Genomic DNA, 12,088 nt, shown 5'->3' with positions numbered 1-12,088 from the left:
AAATAAAATTCAGAACAAAGTGAATACAGACAAGCGGTACAGTCAGGGTAAACAACAACGTGACAGAGTAAACAGGAATGGCAAGCGAAGTGTCCTAGTACATGTTGAAATACCGGCGGAGTGTTTTGAACGTCACCTTTTCAAGTTGGATATGTTTATGATTTAAATCATTTAGTAACCGGGGTAGTTAATTCTGTATTGTTTGTAGGCCGTATGTTGTGCGAAACGTCCTTACTTTCCAGAGCTCCGTGTGACGTGTCTGGCGTGTAGTAGTGTTTGGTTGTAACCTGGCTAGACGATGTAGAAATGAACTGTTGCTAGCGTTTTCATTCTTAATTGCCTTGCAAAGGATATAATCAAACAGTTTGGTAACAGGAATTATGTTGTATTTGGGAAATAGATGATACGTATGTGAATAAAACGGCAGATTTTCTATTACTCTTACAAACCTTTTCTGGAACTTGTGAAGCTTCTGCAAATTTCCGTAAGTTGTCGTAGACCAAACTAAGTGACAATAATTGAGTCGGGAGGAGAATAAGGTATTATAAAGTAACAGTAAGATTATTGGTGGTAGTAAATTGCGATTGCGGTATACTAGCCCAATTACTTGTGCTAGCTTAATTAGCATGCTGTCCACGTGGACATCCCATGACATATTCTGCTTAAAGATAACACCTAATGTCTTAATGTCGACGTAATAGTGGAAACGGACCATCGACCACTGATAGCCATTGCCCAGAAGAACCTGTCAGACATGCCTCCTCGCCTGCAGCGTTTCTTTATTTGCCTCATGCCGTTCAACATTTCTCTGCTGTACGTCCTAGGGAGAGACCTTGCTCTGGCCGATGCTCTCTCAAGAATCCGATGCGATAGCGATGTGCCACCTGAAAGCGAACTAGAAAATGTGGCCACGCATGCAACGGCCGGCCTCTCCACTCTCGTCAGCGACACAACAGCCAAGCGGATGGCAAGAGAAACGAGTGAAGACGACGAGCTAAGGCGAGTCACTGAAGCCCTACAAGATGGACATAGCGTTATAGGTCAGCTAGCTCCCTTCGAAGCTCAGCTATCAAGTGTGGAAGGCGTACTGTTGCGTGGATATAGAGTTGTCATTCCGAAGTCCCTAGAAAAGAAATGTTGCAGCGCCTACACGGGGGCCACTTGGGCGTCGGAAAATGCAAAGCAATGGCCAGAGTATTGATGTATTGGCCTGGTATGGCAGCAGAAATAACTGAGAAAGTTTCCAGGTGCCAAACCTGCCACCGTTTCGCTTACATGCAACCAAGTGAACCCCTAATGCAAAGGCATTGTCCCGCATTACCGTGGGCTAGGGTAGGCGCGGACTTGTTCGAGCATTACGGAACTACCTTGCAGTCTACGATGCCTATTCCAATTACCCTGAAGTAGAGCCGCTTTCTCACACTACTAGCCACTGTGTAATAGAGGAGCTGGCCATGATATTTGCACGTCACGGCATCCCGCTTGAAGTATGCACGGACGGCGGACCACAACTTTCATCGCAGGCATTTCATGCTTTCGCAGAACAGTTTGAATTTGCCCATGTTGTTTCTAGTCCCGGTTTTCCACGCTCAAACGGTTTGGCAGATAAAGGGATGAACTTGGTGAAATGTTTCCTCAAGAAGGCGCTATATGTGAATGAATACTTTTGGATCGCCTTCTTAATTACAGGACAGCACCACTCGAGGCCGGACAAGCCCCGTGCGAGCTACTCATGGGCAGGAGGTTAAGAGCGAGGCTGCCTGACTTCGCAGACCGTAGGGCACCAGAGGTCAAAAAGCACACCCAAGCCCACCCTCAGAGATGTCCACTAGAAGCACTCGGCGAGCATGACACCGTTAGGCTGCTCGACAAGGGAGGGTGGACCACAAAGGCCCTCGCAGAAAACGCCGTCGCCCCTCGTTCATACATGGTCCGTAAAAAAGACGTGAATCAGCTTCGTCGCAACCGTCAACATCTGCTGCGAACAAACGAAGAGTTCGACCCCTCACTGGAAACCATTCCTGACTGTACGGAAGACAGTGCTAGCGACTGTGCTTCTCTTCCAGGCTTGCGGCACCACAGGAGTCCCTGGGCAACTCGAGCCCCACGTGTGACGATCAAGCCACGGCTGCCCACACGCCTCAAGAGCATCCTGAGCCAGGGCAACATAGTCCTCTGGAAACCATGAATTCCGAGCCGGACGACGCTGGGCTTCGCCGGAGCACCCGGTTAAGGAAAAAGCCCACCCGCCTCGTGTATCAAAAGGACTTTCATCAAATTGCTTGAATCGATCTGCTGTTGTATTGTGCTAGTTTTTTTCTGTTTTTAGAGGGAGAAAGATGTATCGGATCTGGCAACCAGGGCCTTCAAGACTGGCAACCATGCTGTGCAAGCCGGCCAGCCGGGTGGCTGATATAAGAGCGCAAGCGCCCAATAAACGCACTGTTAATCTGCACCTCGAGCTCAGCGGTTGTCTGCGTCGCATGCTATCTTGAACGACACAGCAATGACTTTTATTTTCAAAAGGAATGGTGTGGCGTAGGGTACTGGAATGCTAAGACATTGCTATAGGCTGACAGACACATACACAGGAGATAGCCCTGGACCACAGATGTATGGAGTTCGCACTTTTCTTCCTTAGACAATAGCATCAAATGCGAAACACAGGGGTCTTTTTTATCTGAATGAAGAGGCTTTTACAAATATGATGATTCTGGGTCATTGAGGAAGCGCACGTACTAGGATTGTACAGGCAGCACTTGCTCAATGAGTGGTCGTTAAATTGTGACATATGATGCGCCTGGAGACCTAGAATCTTTAAAACCTCTGACACACTCTACGGCCGCTTCTAAGTCAACCGAGTTGTACTGGGTTCTTGCAGGGCGTGGTGCTTGGCTTCACAGCGCGAAGCGGACTACCAGGAGCCACGTCGTGTCGCAGGCGCGCACCAATCTTATCTATAAATTGCTACCCATTATAACACTTTATGGCTCTCTCCTTTAACTTCCGTTCCGGGGAAAGTGCTGCAGGTTAGGGTATTTTGCATCAAACTAACCTCTGTGTCTTGGGTGTCGTAAACCTTTTTCTGATCACAGTAAAATTGGGTGTGTGAAAAGCTGAACATTGAACTTCATGGCTACTTATGTTGAATAGCCGGCGACTCGAAGGAGTTGGATCAGGTTGAACGCTTCGATGTGTATGTAAACACCTGTGTAAACTGTGAAATTATAGCTTCTTCTTAGCCTGGGCTACAGGCAGCACTGATGCATGTGCTTCAGCCAGTTTTCAGTTTTTTTATGTCGCAACCTGCGGCCCTTATTGTGCCCCAGAGCGAATGTCGTATATAACATTTCTGAAACGAGTGAGCTTGATAACACAGCTTCCACCATACTTTTGTAGGCAATTTTTACCTTCCGTAAACGTCATTTTACCACTACTTTTCTTGCATCATCTCAACATGTATAGAATAGCAAATATGGGATTCCCTGACGTTTCTGGTACTCATCTGCAACCGTTCTAGCATATCTACGAAATTTTTTGTATGTCTATGTATAAATAGCAGCGGGTATTTTTCTTGAAAAGCTTATTAGTTGGCTTCAGGACACACTCAGTTTGGGCGGAAGAAAAAAGCATCTGCATAAACAACAAATGACGAATGGTGCCTGAAAAGATTAAGAGTTTGCGCTGAATACTTTCTTTGCTTTCGTCACTCTTTCGTATCTGTTATTTTCGCTGCAGGCACTGACGATTCGGCATCAGTACGGGTGCTCCGACAAAGAAGTCCCTTGACGGGTTTTCTGACAGCCAGCGAGGAACAGCTCTTTCCTTGTACGTCTTGGATATTATGAAAAGGCTCCTGCGCAACGAAGCCGGAGCAAAAGAAATCTATGCACCATATCAGCTGTGTGCTCAGTACTTTAGAACTAACTGGTTAGCAGCACCTGATGATACGTTGTAGGCAGCAATGTTCAGTTCACAGCCTAGGTTATAAGTGGGCAAATGAAGTTATGTGCAGAACGTGGTTCTAGCTAGCAACCCATCAAAACATAACCTTTCGTAATAATGAAGGCGTCCAAAAGAAGAATCCTACGGAGCCCAAAACCATATAACGCTAGACGAGAGAGAGTTGCTATGCGAGCGCAAAAGCAGATACCGCGCGAACTGCCACTTGCTAAGGGCAATCACTGAGGTGACCAACGCCGACGCGGGGCGGCCCCATGGCAAGACCTTGAAACTTCCTCTCTTTGGATTGGCTTGGTGTCCCGCTAAGGCGCTAGACTTGAAAACAATAAATCAAGGTTTCTGCCGTAGCAAAGCTCGCGCCGCTTAGTCGCAACAGCGAAAAGACGGAAAGACACAGAGGGTTCAAAAAATGCCGACTATATGAACGGTTTACGATATGTAGGACCTCCTAATAAAACACTTTTGTGAACTACTTGAAGGTAGAATCAGGCAATGAAACTTTTGGACTGCATATTAAAACGAGTAACACGATCAAATACTTTGATGTTCACAAATCCAAATTTTTGGCCATTTTTCGCTATTTGAAAGCCGCATCTCCTGTTTAAAGAATTAAGCTACCAAGAGGTCTGGGAGAAGAAGTAGATCGAGAAACAATAAACTAACAACCGATTTTATTGGAATGCGGTCCGCTGCTTGGTTCTTCCCTTGGAGGAAGTAACCGCTTAATGATTTCAGTCGTTTGCACAATGTTACATTCCCTGTTTCCCTACTTCGTCTCATTAGTCGGCCATTCTTCCTTTCCAAGTTGCTCTTGTTCAATGCAGTGCAAACTGGCTCAAAAGTCTTCAGGCCAAACAGCTTCCATGCGAGCATCACATTAAGGTCCAGAAACTTTTGATGAGGACGATGGTTTTTTTTTTTTTAACTAATAGGTATTTAGATCCTACTGGACTGCAGATGGGTACCACGAAACCGGTGAAAATGAAGCCATTAGCCTGAGGTCTTTTGACCGAACATCTACCCATTTCCTTACTTTTCCATATACCTCCCTAACATATGGCGTCTGCAACTCTCAGTGAGCGTCAGCAGCGACACAGATCAACCGTTGAACGTGGGTGGAAGATTGAAACGATGGCTTCGGGACGCCGTTTGGCCAGACCTCCTGGGCTATAACCCGACCATTTGCGGAGGGGTGCTCGAAGACTTCAGCGCCGCCGAATACCACGGCGGCACCTTGCGTACGGAGGAGCTGGCACCGCGTCCTCAGACGTCTTCCTACGGCGGCTGCACCAGAGATGACGTCAACAGAGCCGACGATGCGAATTGTGCGAGCACTGAGGCCTTTGAGACCCCCCTCCTGGACGATATATACTGCCGAAGAAGCGATGCCAGTGAGGACGGCACGGATGAGACCGAAGTCGTAGAGGGCAACTGGGCTGACTTGGATGAATCGCGGCCTCAGCGCCTGGAGTGGCAACCTTCCCATCACCACCAGCGCGACGAGAGAAGACGCTCCGGGTTAGCAGACTGGGGTAAACAACTTTTGTTCGTTAGCTGATTTAATTTTAGCTAGATGATCTTCTAGCATCAGGAAAACGTTACGCTGTTGTACTTAGGCAAATAATTTAGAAGTGTGCAGGTAATTAAACACAAAGGTAATAAAACGAATCTTCATGTTCTGCCGCACTCTATGCCTGGTGTTGTTGCTTCCCTGATCCCCTCAGTCCAACTTCCTTAGCTCACTGAAACAGTTCAACAACATACCTTGTAATACATGCAAACTTTGTACATCCTGAATGAAATGTTCTATAAGCGGATAATGCTATTTGATGCCAAAGAGGTAGTTAAATAAAATGCGACTTTTTACGTCGTCATCTTTGTGAGGGACTTTCTTGGTGCTGAAGAACGACACCTTTTTGGTGTGGCCTTTGGTTACGCGTATTAACAAAAGTTTCTTCACTGGAGACTAGTGTTAATCGTGCACGTTGTTAGCCAAAAATAGGTCACATATGATTTCGAATGTTCCCTGCTGAGATTCTACCATTTTCAGTCAGTTTAACGAGGCATCCTTATGAGCTTTAGGGTTACGGGGGAGGGCGGGGGGAGTAGTGTGCCAGGATTTGCCAGCTGAGACAATGCGATCGGGATGAGTTTAAGAGCGATCTCAGTTGTGACAGTTTGAGACAGTTTTAACGCTATAACGTTAAGGTTCCCGCTCTGCAGAAAATCTGGCGTCGCCCTCGGTACCCTCGTCGGTACCCTCGTGTGAGGAGAAAATCCACGCATAAGCAACCTAGGGGGCACCCTAGATCACGTGACGTTATGCAGCCATCACAACCTGACCTTAAGATTGTGAGCAAACTCCCCACTGTGGCAGGTGGCAGTTATTGGAGATTGCTCGGGAAGGCCAACCCGGGCCGCACAACCCTACCGGTGGCAGCACCTGCCATCCCGGGGCACTAGCGCATTGCTTAACCGCTATACCACTGCGCCAGGAGGAGTACGAGGACTCCCAGCGATCTATGAATGTAAATTAGAGAACGACCAATTGCGCATATATGAGTATTAACCCATTAACGATATCGCGTCATGCCCAAACGGCAGTTTCAGAGCGCTAGCGCTGAACCTCTCACTCACTGATTTCTCCGACCTTTGCTCGAAGTTGAACAAACCTCAACGACTTGTGCTGGCGCACCTGTATCACATTTATCCTAAACAAGATAAAACGTCCAATTATTTTCCCAATTATAAGAAGACACATAGCCTATCGCGGACGTTGAGCAAGGGCCTCCGGAATAAGTTAAATCACATGGGTTTTCTTGACGCGCACTGACATCGCACATCACGCAGACACATTTTCCATTTCTCCTCCTGTCTACAGATGCGGCCGCTGCGGCCATAATTACACCAAGGCTCTCAGGCTCAGTAACCGTGGGCGATAATCATTGAGTTCGGCCAGTAAATTTCGCCGCGGTTATTGAAGATGTTCGCCTGAGTTTGCCGATAACGGGTGCTAAAAGCATTTCGTCCTTAACTGAATCATCTTCAAATATTACGAAAGGCATTGGTTTCGAGACTCTAGAGTTGAGCATCTGTCGGATTAAAATGTGACTTCATGCGCGCTGGCCCACTGAAGGAAGTTTTTCGTCTATTTTGCTCTGCCCATTTAACAATTTAAAATATTAATTTGTATCATTACGCATCAGTTTTTGTTTTATTATCCAAGTGAATAGTAACGAGTAATAGCTCTGTAACTGAAATCTACTCCAACGTTGGCTGTCAACAATGTGTAACTGTTTTGTGAACTCAGGGTGTTCCCGATACACTCTCGCAGAGTTGTCGCATGTGAACAACAGCGGTCTCTCGGAGGACACTGCCTACTTGGCTTTGCCTGAGAACAAGTGCCCATCGGAAGAGGTTCTCGGTGCCTGTTCATTCGACCAGCACCAACAAAACGCTTGGTGCGCCGCGGCAGCTGCTGTCGCCCCGTGCTTCATATCGCCGGTAGAGCCGCTTCGGGCACCCCGTCATTCGCAGGACGTGTTCGAGCAGCTGCTGAAGGCCTGCGGGCAGCCGGAGGCTGTCGCCTTCTCCGAGATCCTGCAGGAACTGTGAGTTGGTTAAGAGGGCAAAGGGCTTGAAGAAGTTCGGGCAGTCGCCCTTTTTTGAGACAGCTAAGAGTGCACACACAGAGACACAAAGTCGACACAACCGGGAATGAGTAGCGATTGTACAAACCAGACACATCCGTATGGGTACAGATGCATAATAAACCGAAAGAAACAATATTTAAAGCTAAGTGATAACATCAGTTTCATTAAGCGCATGCGCAAGATGTACCAGGGATGAAGGATCAAGTGTGAAAATCGCAGCGCGTGTTGCGGCCAGGAAAGACCCCAAAGACACAAGATTGTTTGAGGCTGCTCGTATAGAACCTAGCTTACTTTCCAGTAGTAATAACTACAGCGGAGGTGGTCCCTGCTTTTTTGTTTGCGATACATGCTTCTCAAACTGTCTGTCGAGTGATCATCCATACAGTGGCCGCAGCAAGAAGGGTTGCTGTTCTATCTTTAAGAGCATGAAATGCTTTTAGCTATGCCTTGCTGCCATCCTCCCTTCCACTTTCCGTTGAAAGTTTGTCCCTAATATGTCGTCATAATCTCTTGTGAAGAATGCATTGAAAACTATACGCTATAGTAAAACGGATTAGATTCAGTCAGGTCCCTCATGTTGGAAATGTCGAAAGTCTAAACTCAAAACAAAAACTAGTTCAGCAATGTAAAAAAATGTTCCTGATGATCGCATTCGTCTGCTCTTTCTAACGATACTTTCAAAAGCAACCAAGTTTTTGAGGTACTTTTTCTTTGTTAGGTACCTTTTTAGGATACCTTTTCCTCGGGCACTTCACCCCAGAAAAAGAGCACCAGGCTGAGGCAATGTTGTACATATCAGAAAACTGGTAGGTACCCTGAGGCACTATAGGGGATTGGAACCAGCGCCCCCCTAATTCGAAGCGGCAGCTCTATTACGAGGCCATTGCATTCAGTGTATCTCATATGAATGCGACGTTAGAAACCTCATCACGAAAAAAATCTGGCGTAGTTTGTCATCAATTTGCTTGTTCGAGACAATGAAGCCCCGTGGTCTCGTTATGACTTCACATGGTCACAATTTCCATTCCCTGAAGGATGTGACGGCATTACTCAATGGTGACGCCTGTCTTCCCGGAAGACCTACCAACAACTACAGGCAGCTGCCAGGTGCCAGATGGCAGGACAGATGAAGGGAGTAAAATAAGTGTGGAAGAGACACCGTAGAGGGCAGCTCCTGGTAACTTTCGACCACCTGGTGTTCTTTATTGTGGGCTGACCACGCACAGCACATGGCCGTATAATGCATTGTGACCGCATGCCACACTGGAAACAACGCGGCAGCGTGTATGCCCTTGAGATGTAGCACATTTCAATGTGGAGTTCATGGTCGGTGGTAGGAGTTTCGAGGTGCCATTTTTCGATAACTTCTTTCTCTTTCTTATTTCTCTCAAATGCAGCGCGCACAGGGCACCGAACATACGAAACAGAATAACAGGCTTTCATATTTACTGGAGAACAAAACTTGATATATGTCGAAGAAACATATGTGGCCTCTTTCAAGTGATTTGGTATCTTACAATAGACGTGCACTTCTTTATTATTCGAACTTAAGCAGATCTTCGGCATCTAACCTTCATGGCCTGGCCAATACTATTTTCACATTACACCTGTTCAGCCGCTCGGTGAGGAAATCTGGTTCGGATGGTTTGTTACACGTGCGCGCCATATTCTGGGAAGGTGAGCATCAGTCCCATCACGTACCCAGTCTGGATGCAGCCGTCCAGGGCGCAATTCGTTTCTAGCAACATTGGCCGCTCAGCTCCCCCCCCCCCCCCCCAAATATTGAGCCCCGACCTTAATTTTCTTCCTTTCAGCAATGCTCCCAAGCTGCGCACACCGAGAAGCTTCGTGGACAGATGGCGAAGGCACGCGTCGCAAGAGCCCGCATGCGCTTCGCTGTTCCAGTCATCTTGTACGACGGCAAGGTGCGATGCATTTGTGAGGCTTGTTCTTGAGCCTTCGTCTATCCAACGATCTTCGCATCTCCTAGAGATTTCTCGCCTTGACACATGTGCTTTAATTACCTCTCGTGCTTTACAAGTCTTTCTCCGTATCCAGAACATCTGCAGGTCAGCGACGCTTTCCGGCGGCCTGGAGATCTATGGGCGAACAATCATCAAGTTCTTGGGTGAGTATTACTTATCATCTTTACCGTAGAGGAGAAACTCGAGAACAACTTTCTTGTTTGCGTCCAGTCCCGTTCGCGGGAGTGAGCGTTGTTGTAGCATGCTGTAGTCGCTGCTTCCCATTCTTGTGTGCATAACCATATTGCGAGCTAGGTAACATTGACGACACGTCAACGAAGGCATGCCTGCTTCAGTGCGGGAGAAGTAAATGCACGGCTGGACCGAAGTATATATTCGCGTGCATCGCAATACAAACGAACGGTTCCAGCGGGTTTTTGAAGGCGATTGTCTGGTGCGGGTGCGGGCGATTGTCAGCTCCGTTTGCGAGCTGATTTGTACCAAAGAGCTACCGATTGCAGTCTCGCGCACTTCATGATGTGGCAACTTGCACCTTATTTCACTGCCCACGCTGCAGAGTACACCCTTCTAGTCCTAACATCGGCAGCTGACAGATCCCGACAATAGACGTCTCTGTAGTTTGTTGTTTGGTTTTCCTCTTTCGTATTCTTGCAATAAAAAAAAGTTTTGAGCCTCAACTCAGTTCTTTTTCGCTCTTCGTGACTTTTCGCAGCAGTCTTGTGACACTTGTGAATATTTCCTTTGGTGTAAATTGTTTTGCAGCGCACACGTGTGGTACCTATTTCTAGCAGCGTTCTGCATCATCGACTAACCCATTTACAGGATGTATGCTGACGGGTCGACTAGAAAGCAGCGAGGTTGATGTCACGCATTCGCTCTGCGGCTGGAAGATTCCGTGCTGAAGTGACCATCTACGAATGTTAAAGGGACATATCGGAGGTGATTCTAACTCCAACGAAAGTACACTTTATCCCAGATTGTGTACTGCTTTTTTAAGTAGAAAAAGTTAATGAGATAGCTAGCCGGTGAACTTCAGTATGACACTGATCGCGCACAACTTTTCCCTCTTTTTCTTCTGCCCTTCTGAGATCTCCGTTCCAAGAAAGAGCTGGTCCCACCGAACAAAGAGAAGTGGAAGAAAGTGACCAATGCTATCAGTTTCGTCGAAGCCATTGGTCTCGAAGATCTTCGAAGGTCTCATCTCAATGCCTCAGTTTTTCTGGATGTCAGTTGCGGCTGAGTCGCTCCCGGGCTCAATCCGTTGCAGTCAAAGCAATGCCATATGAACACTGCAGAAGCGAAGATATGGCCTCTTTCCTTCACACCATGCAGCGATTTTATATGCGGAGTGTCTTTCTGCGATATATGACCATGCTCAACATTTGTTGACAAAGATTTTGTAAACTGAAAAACTGTAAGATAGTGGTGTACAAATATTGAAGATAATGGTCCATTCTTTCGATATGTAGCAAAATCTTTCTTTTAGATTCTTTTCATCCATCGCATCGAGCAGTTAAGATTGCCATAGAAAACCAGTAGGGAAAGCTTTTGAGGAGAGCAAAAACGCTAATACTAAAAAGAGTGCAAGCCTGCCGACGGGATATCTGCAGATATCTTGATTGTTGTAGTGAAAGCTTACAATATATGAAAAAATTGCGCTCATAAACGTTAAATGCTTTTCCCCAGAATTGTTCGGTATGTTTTTTTTTCCTGGATAAAGCACCTGCGTAGTCCCAGCACATGGTTTCGCAAACAGCGTGTCATAGCAGTGCTAAGTTTGTGCCCCTTGGGCCTTAAGCTGTACTGCCTATTTGAGTAGAGCTAAATAGCTGGGCCTGTGTATACAAAGACATCTTCTTGCAAAATTAGCTTCATAAGTGATATGCTGATTAAGCACAAAGAGTCAATAATATAGTTCACCAGTCTTTAGGCTCGAGTTACAGGTAGAACGCGGGTGGTAGCCTAAGCAATGATTTCAGAAATCGTAAATGACAGGGCTTTTACAGTATTTGAGTTCCAAAAACCAAGGACCATGCTCTGGATGAGCACTCATTTTTTTCACAAGCTTTGTTCTTTGCTCAGAATGTGCACTAAGCGCTCGGAGCCTGCACACAAGAGTCCTATTCAACTTAGCCCGGTCATTGACTCCTAGAAATTTGTGCTATTAATCGATCAAATAACCATCAATTCTTCGGCACTCACTGCCATTTGTCATGTTATCAATGAGGACAAACTCGATCGAGGTTCCCTGGAATCACACTGCATTGAGCAGAAAACAAAAAGAAGGCTCCAAGCTCTCTCTACGTATACCATTGCATTGTGGACGCAGTTTTACCCGTAAGCAAAACCAAACGTGTACAAGTATTGGTGGCACCGATTACACAGAGTGTACATCCATACGCATTGGTGTATGTAACCAAGAGATTCAACCAGTTGTACGTGCACACATGTGCAAGAGATCAAGAATGAACGAATGGTAAATGCCGC

At 46.6% G+C, this 12,088-nt stretch overlaps 1 protein-coding gene across 1 annotated transcript; it reads left to right on the top strand.

Annotated features, from left to right (window-relative positions):
- Nucleotides 1-9,433: 9,433 nt before the first annotated feature.
- LOC144106077 (phosphatidylinositol-3,5-bisphosphate 3-phosphatase MTMR14-like) lies at nt 9,434-10,524 on the top strand. Its single transcript, XM_077638890.1, has 3 exons — nt 9,434-9,541; nt 9,675-9,744; nt 10,424-10,524. The coding sequence occupies exons 1-3, from the start codon at nt 9,473-9,475 to the stop codon at nt 10,501-10,503; spliced, it is 219 nt and encodes a 72-aa protein (XP_077495016.1). The 5' UTR covers nt 9,434-9,472; the 3' UTR covers nt 10,504-10,524.
- Nucleotides 10,525-12,088: the final 1,564 nt, after the last annotated feature.

This window comes from Amblyomma americanum, chromosome 1 (genome assembly GCF_052857255.1).
Source record: "Amblyomma americanum isolate KBUSLIRL-KWMA chromosome 1, ASM5285725v1, whole genome shotgun sequence".
Classification (NCBI taxonomy): Eukaryota; Metazoa; Arthropoda; class Arachnida; order Ixodida; family Ixodidae; genus Amblyomma; species Amblyomma americanum.
This window is presented reverse-complemented; position numbering and strand designations above follow the sequence as displayed.

Excerpts from the sequence above, each read along its gene's own strand:
- LOC144106077 (XM_077638890.1), top strand. The coding sequence starts at position 9,473 with ATGGCGAAGGCACGCGTCGCAAGAGCCCGCATGCGCTTCGCTGTTCCA. Across the intron at positions 9,542-9,674 it reads TCATCTTGTACGACGGCAAG|AACATCTGCAGGTCAGCGAC; the intron begins GTGCGATGCATT and ends CTCCGTATCCAG. Across the intron at positions 9,745-10,423 it reads AACAATCATCAAGTTCTTGG|GATGTATGCTGACGGGTCGA; the intron begins GTGAGTATTACT and ends ACCCATTTACAG.